Below are 14,258 nucleotides of genomic sequence, written 5' to 3' on the forward strand. Positions count from 1 at the left end.
GTATAGGTATAGAGATACAGATATAGATATAGATAGATGATATAGATATAGATATAGATGATATAGATACAAGTATAGATATAGGTATAGATATATAGGTGATATAGATAGAGATAGAGATAGAGATAGAGATATATAGATAGAGATAGAGATATATAGATAGAGATAGAGATATAGATATACAGACATAGAGATAGAGATATAGAGATATAGAGATATAGATGATAGACGATAGATGATAGACAATATAGAAATAGATATAGATGAGATATCAGTATAGATATAGAGATAGAGATAGAGAGAGAGAGAGATACAAATATATGTGTATAAAATATTTATATACTCATATTTTTATATTTTTATACGTTTCTATATATTACATATTGTAATATTTTCTAGATTTTCATTTTTAATGTGTTTTAATAGCTTTTTATATTTTTGTACACACGTGTATATTTATATAAAATACAATTTTAATATATATTTATATATTTAATATAAATATATTTATGAGAATGTATTCCCTGAGCAGGCCCTGTGTGGGCCAGCGGAGCAGGTGACAAAGAGCAGCTCGGCTCCGGGGGTGACATTCCCGGGACAGCCGGGGCGGGCTCGGGAGCCGCGGGGCCGGGAGGGGCGGGGGAATCCCGGGCAGCGTCACCCACCGGGAGAGCTGAGCCGAGGCACAGAAAGGGTTAACGAAAGGACGGGTTAGGGAAAGAAAGGGTTAATGAAATGATTAATGAAAGAAATGGTTGATCAAAGAAATGGTTAATTAAAGAAATGGCTAGCGAATGGAAGGGTTAATCAAAGAAAGGGCTAATGAAATGATTAATGAAAGAAATGGTTAATGAAATAAATGGCTAACGAAAGGAAGGGTTAATAAAAGGAATGGCTAAGGAAAGGAAAGGTTAATGAAATAAATGGTTAATGAAAGAAATGGTTAATGAAACAAATGGTTAATAAAAGAAATTATTAGCAAAAGAAATGGTTAATGAAAGAAATGGTTAATTGTCGGAGTCCATGTTTCCATGGATCCTCCACAGAGAGTGAAAAGTACAGAGATAGAATTAAAGCCTTTAGAAAAATTAGAATATATAAAAGCTTTAAATGCACAAAGTAGAAATCTAACCCTTAGCTTTAAGCTTTATATGCCCTAAGTCCTAGTTCAGTGTAGAAGGACACAGCTTCAGGCCTTGCGATAGAGTGAAGACATAACAAAAATAGGGTAGACTGCTGTTTGTAACTCGTATAAACTTTATGTAGGGAAGACAGAGTTTTTCATATATGATAGGATAGAGGTTTTTTACAATAACAAGATAGAACTTGAGGCTAGCAAGATAGTGTTTTGCGTTAATAGATATGTTATGTGCGTAGGTTCTGATACTGTTTTTCGTAGTTTTACGAACTTTAGAATTGTACCTAGATTGGTTAGTGTGTAGATAAAAAATATGAATATGCATTTTGCAATTTGGGATAAAAAGCCTCAGGGTTGGAGGTGGAAGCATCGATTGATTGATCAATTCGATCTATCGATCCAACCTCCACCTCCTGCAGCCTGAGGAAGGAGCCTTGCCAGGGAGCCGAATGGGATTCTAAAGGTATCATCTATTGTAGCCTGGCATCTGGGCCCTGGGGTCCCGTCCCTTCCTCCTGCGAGGGTTCGGGACCCCAGGGATCCTCCCTGGCCCCTGCGATCCCGTCCCTTCCCTTTTCCCATGCGGCGTTTGCCCCAGGACTCTGTTCGGGGCTGCTGGGGAGTCTGTGAGGGTTCCTGTCTCTGCAACCAGGAACTGCAAGGGTTTGGGACCCCGGGACCCCTCCTTGTCCTTGCGGCCCTGCTTTCGGGAACTCTGCCAAGTTGGGGACCCCTCCATTGCCACTGTGATCCTCGCAGCCGGGACCCCTGTCTGGGATCTGTGATCTTGTGTTCCCTTTCTGTTATTGTGACCCCACGGTTGGAAAATCCTGCATGGGGTCAGATGGGAGGCTGATTTACCTAGAGGCTGTAATGTCAGATATGTGCTTTGCTTATAGTCTTACTAGTTCTGCTTGTTAGGAATTCTGTGCTTTGTTTGCTGTTTCATTAGAACTCTGTGTGTTAAGATTTCTATGCTTTAGTTATTGTCTTGTTTAGACTTTGTTTGCCTAGGTTTGTAATTGGTTGTAGAATAAGGCCGCTCTTAGAACTCTTATGCCTTCAGATATGTGCTTTTGTATAAATAAACTACTTTATTTAGATATCAAGATGTGGTAAGATCTTTAGAGACTTTATACCCGTACCCAGCCTAGGCAAATTGGTGCCCCGTGTGAGGATCGAACTCACGACCTTCAGATTATGAGACTGGTAAATGGTTAATGAAATTATTAGCAAAAGAAATGGTTAATGAAAGAAATGGTTAATGAAAGGAAGGGTTAGTGAAATTATTAGTAAAAGAAATGGTTAATGAAAGGAAGGGTTAGTGAAATGATTAATGAAAGGAATGCCTAGAGAAAGGAGTGGCTAGTGAAATAAATGGTTAATGAAAAATGGTTAATCAAATAAATGGCTAATGAAATTATTAATGAAATAAATGATTAATCAATTAAATTACTAATGAAATTATTAATGAAAGAAATTGTTAATGAAAGAAATGGCTAATGAAATTATTAATGAAAGAAATGGTCAATCAATTAAATGACTAATGAAAGAAATGGTTAATGAAAGGAATGGTTAATCGATGAAATGGCTAATTAAATGATCAATGAAAGGAAGGATTAATGAAAGGAAGGATCAATGAAAGGAAGGATTAATAAAAGGAAGGGTTAATGAAAGGAAGGGTTAATGAAAGGAAGGGTTAATGAAAGGAAGGATTAATGAAAGGAAGGGTTAATGAAAGGAAGGATTAATAAAAGGAAGGGTTAATGAAAGGAAGGGTTAATGAAAGGAAGGATTAATTAATGACAGTTCCTGTTCCATACAGGTCCGAAATTCCCCGGCACTCCCCGGGAGCAGCTCCACGGAGGATCAGTCTGTTATTGGAACCGCCGTTAATTGCTGTTAATTGCTGTTAATTGTTATTAATTGTATTTTCACTCTGTTATTGGCATAGCTATTGATTACTGTGTGATTACCCTGTGATTGGATATCTATTGATTGCCGTGGGATCGGCCTGTGATTGGAACAGTTATTGATTACTGTGTGATTAATCTGTGATTGGAACAGTTATTGATTACCGTGTGATTAATCTGTTATTGGAACAGTTATTGATTACCATATGATCAATCTGTGATTGGAACAGTTATTGATTACCGTGTGATTAATCTGTTATTGGAACAGTTATTGATTACTGTGTGATTAATCTGTTATTGGAACAGTTATTGATTACCATATGATCAACCTGTTATTGGAACAGTTATTGATTACCGTGTGATTAATCTGTGATTGGAACAGTTATTGATTACTGTGTGATTAATCTGTGATTGGAACAGTTATTGATTACTGTGTGATTGATCTGTTATTGGAACAGTTATTGATTACCATATGATCAATCTGTTATTGGAACAGTTATTGATTACTGTGTGATTGATCTGTTATTGGAACAGTTATTGATTACTGTGGGATTGCCTATGATTGGAACAGTTATTGATTACTGTGTGATCAATCTGTGATTGGAACAGTCATTGATTACTGTGTTCAGTCTGTTATTGGATATTTATTGATTACCGTGTGATCAGTCTGTGATTGGAACAGTTATTGATTACTGTGATCAGTCTGTTATTGGGTATTTATTGATTACTGTGTGATCAGTCTGTGATTGGAACAGTTATTGATTACTGTGATCAGTCTGTTATTGGGTATTTATTGATTACTGTGTGATCAGTCTGTGATTGGAACAGTTATTGATTACTGTGATCAGTCTGTTATTGGATATTTATTGATTACTGTGTGATCAGTCTGTGATTGGAACAGTTATTGATTACTGTGATCAGTCTGTTATTGGATATTTATTGATTACTGTGTGATCAGTCTGTGGTTGCTGTGGGGTTGCCCTGTTGCTGTTTCTGCTCTTTCTCTCTTTTCCACTCCCGTTCAGCCCCGTGGACACTCCGGGAGCTGGGGACAGGTCCTGGCAGGCCGTGAGGGTGACCAGGGGCTGAGGACAGGTCCTGGCAGGGTGTGTGTGACCCAGAGCTGGGGACAGGTCCTGGCAGGCCGTGTGTGACCCAGAGCTGAGGACAGGTCCTGGCAGGCCATGGGAGCTGGGGACAGGTCCTGGCAGGCCGTGTGTGACCCAGAGCTGGGGACAGGTCCTGGCAGGGTGTGTGTGACCCGGAGAACCCAGGGAATAACAATTCCCGCTCCAGCCCTGCCGAGGGGGCGCTCCTGAGGGATCCCAGCAGGAATTCAGGAATTCCCACACGGAGGGGAAAGGTTTGGAATCGGCACCATGGGAGGGGCACGGCAGCAGCAGGGAGGGTTTGAATCCACTTTTCCCATTCTGGGCCTTTCAAAATGATTTATCCCAGAGTTTCAGTCTGCTTTGAAATCCACATGTCCTGGTCTCCTTCTTTATTTTTATTTTCTTTTTTTTTCTTTTATTTTTTCTTTTATTTTTTCTTCTTTTTTTTTCTTTTTTCTTTTTTCTTTTTTCTTTTTTCTTTTTTCTTTTTTCTTTTTTCTTTTTTCTTTTTTCTTTTTTTCCTTTATAACTGCCCATCCCATTTTTGGGGGCTTTTCAAACCACTTTCCCCTGTTTTTTGGGACTCTTAAAACCTCCTGTCCCATTTTTGTTTTGATATCTTTAAAAACCACTTAGCCCAGTGTTCATGGCCTTAACTTTGGGGCTTATTTAAAAAATTAATTAAAATTACTTATCCCAGGGTTTTCTACTTATAAAATACTTTTATATATATATATATATATATATAATTTTGGGGGGCTTTTAAAACCCCTTATCCACATTTTTGAGGCTTTCAATTGTTTTTCTTTTAAAGTGACTTTTCCTGGGGTTTCCCCCTTTTAACATCTCTTATCCTGGTTTTTATCTTTTTATTTCTTAAACTGCTCCTTCAGTTTTGGGGGCTTTTCAAAGCACTTTCCCCCAGTTTGGCAGGGGGGGTTTAAAAGCACAGATCCCGTTTTGAGACTTTTAAATGATTGATCCTGGGGTTGGGGCTGTTCAAACCCTCTTGTCCTTTTGATATTTTTAACCAGTTATCCCCATGTTTGTGGCTTTAAATCCACATCTCCCCTTTTAAAGTTTATTTCCTTTTAAAAGTAAATATTTTGGGTTATTTTGTTTTTTAAAACCTAGATCCAACTTTTGGGAGTTTAAAAGAGATTTTTCTTTTCTTTTCTTTTCTTTTCTTTTCTTTTCTTTTCTTTTCTTTTCTTTTCTTTTCTTTTCTTTTCTTTTCTTTTCTTTTCTTTTCTTTTCTTTTCTTTTCTTTTCTTTTCTTTTCTTTTCTTTTCTTTTCTTTTCTTTTCTTTTCTTTTCTTTTCTTTTCTTTTCTTTTCTTTTCTTTTCTTTTCTTTTCTTTTCTTTTCTTTTCTTTTCTTTTCTTTTCTTTTCTTTTCCCTTCTTTTCTTTTCTTTTCCCTTCTTTTCTTTTCTTTTCTTTTCCCTTCTTTTCTTTTTTTCCCTTCTTTTCCCTTCTTTTCCCTTCTTTTCCCTTCTTTTCTTTTCTTTTCCCTTCTTTTCTTTTTTTCCCTTCTTTTCCCTTCTTTTCTTTTCATTACTTTCCACTTATTCTCATTTTCGGGCCTTTTAATTTTTTGGCTTTTAAAAGTACTTATCCTGGTCTTTTGTCGTTTAAAACAAATCCTTTCCCCCACCCCTCTTTATTTAATTTTGGATTTAAACCCACTCATCTCAATTTTGTGAGTTTTAAAAATTACATTTTCTAGGGGTTTTTTTTTCCCTCTTAAAACCACTTATCCCATTTTTGGGCTTCAGTAAAAAACCATTCATTTTTAATTTTTAAATAAATTATTAATCCCAGGGGTTTTTTTTCTTCAAAGCTTATTATTTCAATTTTTTGTTTATCAAACTGCTTTTGTTTTTCCCTTTTAAAATCACTTCTCCCATTTTTTGGCCTTTAAAAAGACTTTTCCTGGGGTTCTTAGGTTTTTTTTGTTTGTTCGTTGCTGATGTTGGCTTTTATCACTTATCCCATTATTTTAGGCTTTAAACCCATTTATGCTTTTTTTTTTCTTTAAAAATGTTTCATCCTGGTGAGCTTTTGGATTTTTTTGAGGGGAATTGGGTTGGGTTTGGCCCTTTTTTCCTTTTAAAATCACTCATCCTAATTTTTTTGAGACTTTTAAAGCCCCTTATCCCAGGTTTTGCGGCTTTTAAAATGACCGACCCTGCGGTTTTGGCTTTTAAAACCACTCATCCCATTTTTGGGGGAGTTTAAACTCAATTATCCCAAGCTGGGGGCTTTAAAACCCCCATTTTTAACTTTTAAAATTGCTTCTCCTCTTTTTGAGGGGTTTGAAATGCTCCTGTCCCATTTCTGGGCTCCCCAAACCACCTCCCCCAATTTTTGCTGTTTAAAACGCTCGTCCCATTTTTGGAGGCCTTTTAAAACAATGCAGCCCAGATTTTTTACTTTTTCTCTTATACTGGGCTTTTTTTTTCTTTTAAAAACCCTCCTCCCATTTTCAGTCTTTAAAGCACTTGGGCCCATTGTTAGAACTTTTAAAACCACTCATCCTTTTCTTTCCTTTTTTTTTTTTTCCCTTTTAAAGTCACTTGTTCACCTCTTCTGGGGTTTTTGGAGTATTTTGAAACTGCTCATAACCTTTATTAACATTTTCTGCTTTTCAATTAAATTATTCCATTTTGGGGGAACTCTGAAAAGGAATTATCCCTCGGGCTTGGCTTTGCAAATGACTTTTCCTGAGCTTTAGGGACACTTGTCCCCATTCTGGGGCCTTTGAAAAGGCCCAACCTCTCTTCCTGGGTTTGTGGCTTTGAATTCACTTATCTCATTTAAATTTTGGCTTTTAAAGTATTTTATTTTATTTTATTTTATTTTATTTTATTTTATTTTATTTTATTTTATTTTATTTTATTTTATTTTATTTTATTTTAATTTTATTTTATTTTATTTTATTTTATTTTATTTTATTTTTTTTATTTTATTTTATTTTATTTTATTTTATTTTATTTTATTTTATTTTATTTTATTTTTAATTTATTCCTTTTTTAGGGGTGCTGTTAAACCACATATCCCATTTTGTGGGTTTTTTAACCAATTGTTCCTCTTTTTTGGCTTTAAAAAACCCTTTCCTTTCCTTTCCTTTCCTTTCCTTTCCTTTCCTTTCCTTTCCTTTCCTTTCCTTTCCTTTCCTTTCCTTTCCTTTCCTTTCCTTTCCTTTCCTTTCCTTTCCTTTCCTTTCCTTTCCTTTCCTTTCCTTTCCTTTCCTTTCCTTTCCTTTCCTTTCCTTTCCTTTCCTTTCCTTTCCTTTCCTTTCCTTTCCTTTCCTTTCCTTTCCTTTCCTTTCCTTTCCTTTCCTTTCCTTTCCTTTCCTTTCCTTTCCTTTCCTTTCCTTTCCTTTCCTTTCCTTTCCTTTCCTTTCCTTTCCTTTCCTTTCCTTTCCTTTCCTTTTCCTTTCCTTTCCTTTCCTTTCCTTTCCTTTCCTTTCCTTTCCTTTCCTTTCCTTTCCTTTCCTTTCCTTTTCCTTTCCTTTCCTTTCCTTTCCTTTCCTTTCCCTTCCTCATCACCATTTTATAAACATTTACATTTTTTGGCTTTTAAAATCACCTCTTTTGAAGGTTTCTTTTTGTTTTTAAAATAATTTATCTCTTTTTTCCCCTTCACTTTGAAAGCACTTTTCCCATTTTTGGGACTTTTGAGACCAATTATCCTTTTTGTTTGTTTGTTTTATAAATAATATATCCTAGGGTTCTTTTGGCTTTAAAACCACTTATCTTGAATTTTTTTGTTTGTTTGTTTATTAAACCACTTACCTCTTTTTTTCTTTTTTCTTTTTTTCTTTTTTTCTTTTTTTTCTTTTTTTCTTTTTTTCTTTTTTTTCTTTTTTCTCTTTTTTTCTTTTTTTTCTTTTTTTCTTTTTTTTTTTTCCTTTTTTCTTTTTTCCAGTCACTTGTCACTTTTTTTCTTTTGGCTTTAAAAAATACTTATCCTGAGTTGTTTTTTTTCCTCCCATGCATTAAAACCACTTATTCCTTCTTCTTCTTTTTTTTTAGACTTTAAACCCTTTTATCTCGTCTTTTTTTTTTTTTTTCCTTTTTTTTTTATTTTACAGCTTTTCAAACCACTTGTCCTACGTGATGAGATTTTAAAATCCACTTATCCTGTGTCTTGGGGCTGTTAAAACCACTCAGGCCATTTTTGTGGTCTTTAAAAACCTCTTATCCCAGTTTTTTGGGCCTTCAAAACCCACTTATCTTTTTTCTTTCTTTTTATTTCCTTTTTCCTTTTAAAACCACTCATCACAATTTTGGGGCTTTTAAGATTTTATCCCTTTTCCGGCAGCACTTTAAAATCACCCCCCTTGGTGGATTTTATTTCCATTTTAAAATAACTCCTCTTGAGACCTTTTTGGGGATTTAAAGCCTCTCATCCCAATTTTGGGGGCCTTTACACCCACATACCCCATTTCCAGGGCATTTTAAAATCACTTATCCCTCTTTTTTTTGCTTTTAAATGACTTATCCTGGGGTTTTAGGCTGTTAAACCACCCACCCCACTCCGGGGGGATTGAAAACACTAAAACCCATTTTTGGGGCTTTTCAAAGGCTTTTCTGGGGTTTCATTTGCTTTTAAAGCCTCTTATTCCTTCCTTTAGCTTTTAAAATCACTTATCCCGAATCTTTTTTGGTTTTTTTTTCCTTTTAAGAACACTTATCCCGAATTTTTTGGTTTATTAACACCACTGATGTCCTCTCGTGTGGTTTTTGAGCCCTGTTTTCTTTTTGGGGGGTTTTTAGCCCCTCATCCCCGTTTGGGCGGGGCCGCGGATGCGTTGCCATGGGGACGGGATGCAGCCCTGGAGATGGGGGGGGTCAAGGACCCCTTTCCATGCCAATTTTGGGGGTCGCCGCCCCGTTTCCGTGGCAACGGGAGGCCAGGGACGCGTTGCCATGGGGACGGGATGCAGCCGCGGGGATGGAGGGGTCCGAGCTCCTTCCGCGCGGGTTTTTGGGGGGAGGCCGTGCCGGGGGCGCTGTTTGGAGCCGGGGGGGTCCGGGGGGGTCCGGAGCGCCCCCACCCCACCCCTGCAGCCCCGGCAGGCCCGGGAGGCCCCGCGGTCTCCCGTGGGATTCTCCCGGCTCCTCTCTCGCCTCCTCCCCGGAATTTGAGCTCTCGGAGCCCCCCCCAGCGCGGGGGGACAACGACCGGGCGGCGCCGGCGCCTCCCTCCCCCGCGTGGGCGCGATGCGGCGCAGACAGCGAAGGTGCGGATTTGGGGGGCGGTGCGGGGCTGCAGCCCGGGGGGACAGCGGGGACACCGCTCCTGCCGGTGGCCTTGACCCCGGCCGGCTCGGGAGGGGGCGGGGAGGGGCGGGGAGGGGGGCAGCGCCCCTGGGGGCGGGGAGGGGGGGGTCAGTGCCCCCGGCGGGGGGGGCAGTGCCCCGGGGCGGGCAGAGACCGCAGCGCTGCTCGGACGGGGCGGCAGAGCCGGGGCAGGTCAGTGGGGGCTGTGGGGGCTCCCTGCGGTGAGGGGGGGGGGCGAGTCAGGCACCCCGACATTGGGCGTCTCCCCAGGCCCACCCGGGGGGGCTCAGCGCTGGGCTGGGGTTCAGCAGCCGCCCTGAGAGAGGATTTTGGGGGTGCTTTGGGGCTCCGGGCTGGGGGGAGGTTTTTGGGGGTCACCCCGCGGTACCCCCAGTTTCCCTGGGGTCATCCATGGTGTCTCTGGGCTCACTGGGGTCACCCCGGGGTCCGTCTGTTCCTTCTGGGTGTTCTGTTCCCCCCATGGTGGTTCCAGTTTTTCTGGGGGTCCCCCCTTGGTTCTCCCTGTTTTCTTGGGGGTCACCCCGTGGTCGCCCCAGTTTTTCCGGGATCGCGGCACCGCTGGAGCTCAGCTGTGCCCCACTCCCTGTGCAGCGCTGACCTCCCTGTCCCCGTGTCCCCCAGGATGTGGCTGCTGGGGCTCCCCTGGGCGCTGGCCCTGCTGGTCACCATGGCCTCCTCCGGCCCCTCTGCGGACAGCCCGGACCGCGCGTCCATCTTCGCCGACCTGTCCCCGGCGGAGCTCCGGGCCGTGCGGACCTTCCTGATGGAGCGGCCGGAGCTGGGGCTGTCCCCGAGCGAGGGGGGGCCCCTGGCCAAGAATTCGCTGTTCCTGGTGGAGCTGCTGCCCCCCAAGAAGCGCTGGGCGCTGCGGTTCCTGGAGCACGGCGGGGCCCGGCCGCCGCGGGAGGCCCGCGCCGTCGTCTTCTTCGGGGCGCAGGCGGAGCCCAACGTCACCGAGCTGGCGGTGGGGCCGCTGCCGCGCCCCAGCTCCTACCGCGTGCTGGGCTTCAAGGGCGGCCGTGCCGTGCCCTTCTGGGCGCGGCCCATGACGCGGCGGGAGTACGAGCTGCTGCACGAGGCGCTGGTGGCCGCCCTGGCCCCGCTGGAGCCGCTGCTGCGCGAGGCCACCGGCTTCGGCTTCCAGAACTGCTCCGAGCGCTGCCTCACCTTCTCCGACATCGCCCCGCGCGGGCTGGGCCCCGGCGAGCGCCGCACGTGGCTGGTGATCCAGCGCTTCGTGGAGGGCTTCTTCCTGCACCCCGTGGGGCTGGAGGTGCTGCTGGACCACCGGGACCCCGACCCGCGGCGCTGGGCCGTGCAGCGCCTCTGGTACAACGGGCGCCACTTCGGCAGCGTGCGGGAGCTGGCCGAGAGCCACGCGCTGGGGGAGCTGCCCCTGGCCCGCCTGCCCGAGCCCCCCGCCCGCGACCTCTTCTCCAGCTACGAGCCCCGCGGGAGCTTCTCCACGCCCACCGAGGTGCACGGCGCCAAGGTGTGCGAGCCGCAGGGCCGGCGCTACCGGCTGCGCGGCAACCGGCTGGAGTACGGCGGCTGGAGCCTGGCGTTCCGGCTGCGCTCCTCCGCCGGCCTGCAGCTCTTCGACGTGCGCTTCGGCGGCGAGCGCGTGGCCTACGAGCTGAGCGTGCAGGAGGCCATCGCCTTCTACGGCGGCCACTCGCCGGCCGCCATGCAGACCAAGTACATGGACGCCGGCTGGGCCATGGGCGCCTCCAGCTACGAGCTGGCGCGCGGCGTGGACTGCCCCGAGACCGCCACCTTCCTGGACGCCCACCACCTCCTGGACGCCGACGGCCCCGTGCGCTTCCGCCACGCCCTCTGCGTCTTCGAGCTGCCCACGGGCGTCCCCCTGCGCCGCCACTTCGACAGCGACTTCCAGGGCGGCTTCCACTTCTACGCGGGGCTGGAGGGACGGGCGCTGGTGCTCAGGACCACCTCCACCGTCTACAACTACGACTACATCTGGGACTTCCTGCTCTACCCCAACGGCGTGCTGGAAACCAAGGTCCACGCCACCGGCTACATCCACGCCACCTTCTACACGCCGGAGGGCCGGCGCTACGGCAGCCGCGTGCACAGCCACCTCCTGGGCAACATCCACACCCACCTGGTGCACTACAAGGTGGACCTGGATGTCGCAGGTGAAGGGCCCTGGCAGCTCCAGACACCCCTTGGCCCTGGGGAGGGTGCTGGGAGAGAGGCTGAACCCATGGGGGGTTCCAGGGGCTGAGGTGCCTTGTTTCTGGAAGGGTGGTGTCACCTGGGCATCACCTGCACCCTCAGATGATGATCTCCCTCCATGGTGGCATCTCTGCAGGGTCCCATCCCTCCACAGTGGTGGAATCTCCCTGCCCTGGTGACATCTGGGGCTCCAGCCCTCGATGGCATCTCTGCAGGGTCCCAGTCCCCCATGGTGGCATCTCTGTGGAGCCCCAGTCCCCAGGGTGATATTTCCCAGGTCACATCCATGGTAGCATCTCCTGGTATCTCAGCCCCCTGTGGCGGTGGTGGCCTCTCCAAGGTGTCCCAGCCCTCCATGGTGGCTTCATTGTGGGGTCACAGTCCTCCATGGTGGTGGCATCTCAGCCCTCCATGTTGGCATCTCCATGAGGCCCCAGGCCACATCCACGGTGACATCCCCGCAGTGTCCCACCACTCCACAGCGGCACCTCCGTGGTGTCCCACCCCCACAGCGGGGGGGCTGTGCCGCCGTGTCCCCTCCACCGACCCCGCGTCCCCGCAGGCTCCGGGAACAGCTTCGAGACGATGGACATCCGCTTCGAGAACATCTCCAACCCCTGGAGCGCAGGGGCGCGCGTGGTGCAGCCGTGGCTGCACCGGCAGCCGCGGCGCCGGGAGCGCGACGCCGCGCTGCCGCTGGGCCGGCCCGTGCCGCGGTACCTGCTCTTCTCCAACCCGCGCCGGCGGAACCGCTGGGGCCACCGCCGCACCTTCCGCCTGCAGCTCAGCTCCCACGCCGGGCCCGTGCTGCCCCGCGGCTGGCGTGAGGAGCGCGGCGTCACCTGGGCCAGGTGGGCACGAGGGGGATCTGTGGCACGGGGACGGGGCTGCACGGGGACACCAGTGTCACCAGAGGTGTCACCCGTGGGGACAGGGTGTCCTTCCCCTGGACACGCCTTCCTGTGCTGGAGCCTCTCCCTGCTGGCACCTCCCCGTCCTGCCCTGGAGCTCCAGCAGGTCCTTGGGACACTGCAGAACTGGGAATTCCCCTGGAGCTGGGAAACCCCTTGGGAGCTGGAGCACCCCATGGGAGTTTGGGACACCCCATGGGAGTTTGGGACACCCCATGGGAGTCTGGGACACCCCATGGGAGTCTGGGACACCCCAGAGCTGAGGGGGCGGTCAGAGCTGGGGAAATCCCTGGGAAGCTGAAGAGTCTCCAGGAGATGTGAAACACCTTGGGAGATGAGGAAGCCCTGGAAATGGAGACCCCTCAAAAACTGGGGACCCTCCAGGCTTGGAAAAACCCTCGGGAGCTGGGGAGGCCGTCAGGAGACATGGGGAATCCCCCTGGAGTTGGGGAACCCCTCAGGAGCTGAGGTGGGGTGCACACAGCTGGGGTGTCCCCCCTGACATGGCTGTGGGTGGCACAGTTGGGGGACAAAGGCAGGGGTGGGACAGGGACACCCCCAGGCTGACCCCACCCCTCACCTGTCCCAGGTACCACCTGGCTGTGACACGGCGGCACGAGAACGAGCCCAGCAGCAGCAGCATCTACACCCAGAATGACCCCTGGGACCCCCCGGTCACCTTCGAGAGCTTCATCCGCGACAACGAGACCATCGAGGACCAGGTGACACCGGGCACACGGGGGGACACGGGGCACACAGGGCTGGTGGCTGCTCAGGGGCCTGGGGGTTTCCATCCCCAGAGGGGGGCCCATCTCTGGGGGTTCCCCATCTCCCAGGGGTGCCTCAGCCCCACAGGGTTCACCATCTCCCACTGGTGTCCCCAGCTCCCGTGGGCATGCTCCACGATGCCACTGACACCGTGGTGTGTCCCCCCCAGGACCTGGTGGCCTGGGTGACCGTGGGCTTCCTGCACGTGCCCCACGCCGAGGACATCCCCAACACGGCCACCCCTGGCAACGCCGTCGGCTTCTTCCTGCGCCCCTTCAACTTCTTCAGCGAGGACCCGTCGGTGGCGTCGCGCGCCCCGGTGATCGTGCGGCCCCTGGACCCCCCCGCCTGCTCCCGCCTGCAGATCCGGCGCTGGACCCCACCCAGCTCCGGGCCCTGTGTGCACCCCGAGCCCTTCACCTACAACGGCACCTACCGCCAGGTGTGACCGGGGACACCGGGGACACCGGGGACACCGGGCCCGGGCCCTGTGCTGTGGGACACACTGTGCTGTGGGACACACCGGGCCGGTGTCACCTCCCCGACCCCAGCACCACGGGGACACCGGTGCCACCGGGGCGTGGGACATGTCACACCGTGTCACGTGCTGCCACGCGCCAGGCCCAGCAAGGGCGGTGTCACCTCCTCTGCCCCCGGCACCATGTGGGACCCCAGCGGCACTGGGACACCGCGGTGTGGGATGTGTCACACTGTGCCACACGGTGCCACGTGCCACCTGTCAGGCTCAGTAAAGGCGATGCCAACCCTCCCAGCAGCACACGGGACCCCAGTGTCACAGGGACACCATGGTGTGGGACACGCCACGTGATGCCACGTGCTGGGCTCAGTAAAGGTGATGTCACCTCCTCTGTCCCTGTCTCTGCCAATGCTGAGGCCACCAGGATGCC

The 14,258-nt window shown here is 48.5% G+C and overlaps 1 protein-coding gene across 4 annotated transcripts; it reads left to right on the forward strand.

The window, feature by feature from the left end:
* Positions 1 to 3,837: 3,837 nt before the first annotated feature.
* On the forward strand, positions 3,838 to 14,220 carry AOC1 (amine oxidase copper containing 1). 4 transcript variants are annotated; one of them, XM_063418305.1, is made up of 6 exons: positions 3,838 to 4,222; positions 4,253 to 4,414; positions 10,094 to 11,631; positions 12,234 to 12,522; positions 13,172 to 13,304; positions 13,520 to 14,220. In XM_063418305.1, exons 3-6 carry the CDS (start codon positions 10,095 to 10,097, stop codon positions 13,796 to 13,798), a joined length of 2,238 nt encoding a protein of 745 aa, XP_063274375.1. In that variant the 5' UTR covers positions 3,838 to 4,222; positions 4,253 to 4,414; position 10,094; the 3' UTR covers positions 13,799 to 14,220. The 4 variants fall into 4 exon arrangements, with proteins under 4 accessions (XP_063274375.1, XP_063274385.1, XP_063274365.1 ...); XM_063418315.1 differs by having other exon boundaries at positions 3,838 to 4,184; positions 4,223 to 4,414; XM_063418295.1 differs by having other exon boundaries at positions 3,838 to 4,414.
* The last annotated feature ends 38 nt before the right edge of the window (positions 14,221 to 14,258 follow it).

Source organism: Prinia subflava, chromosome 1 (assembly GCF_021018805.1).
Source record: "Prinia subflava isolate CZ2003 ecotype Zambia chromosome 1, Cam_Psub_1.2, whole genome shotgun sequence".
Lineage (NCBI taxonomy): Eukaryota > Metazoa > Chordata > Aves > Passeriformes > Cisticolidae > Prinia > Prinia subflava.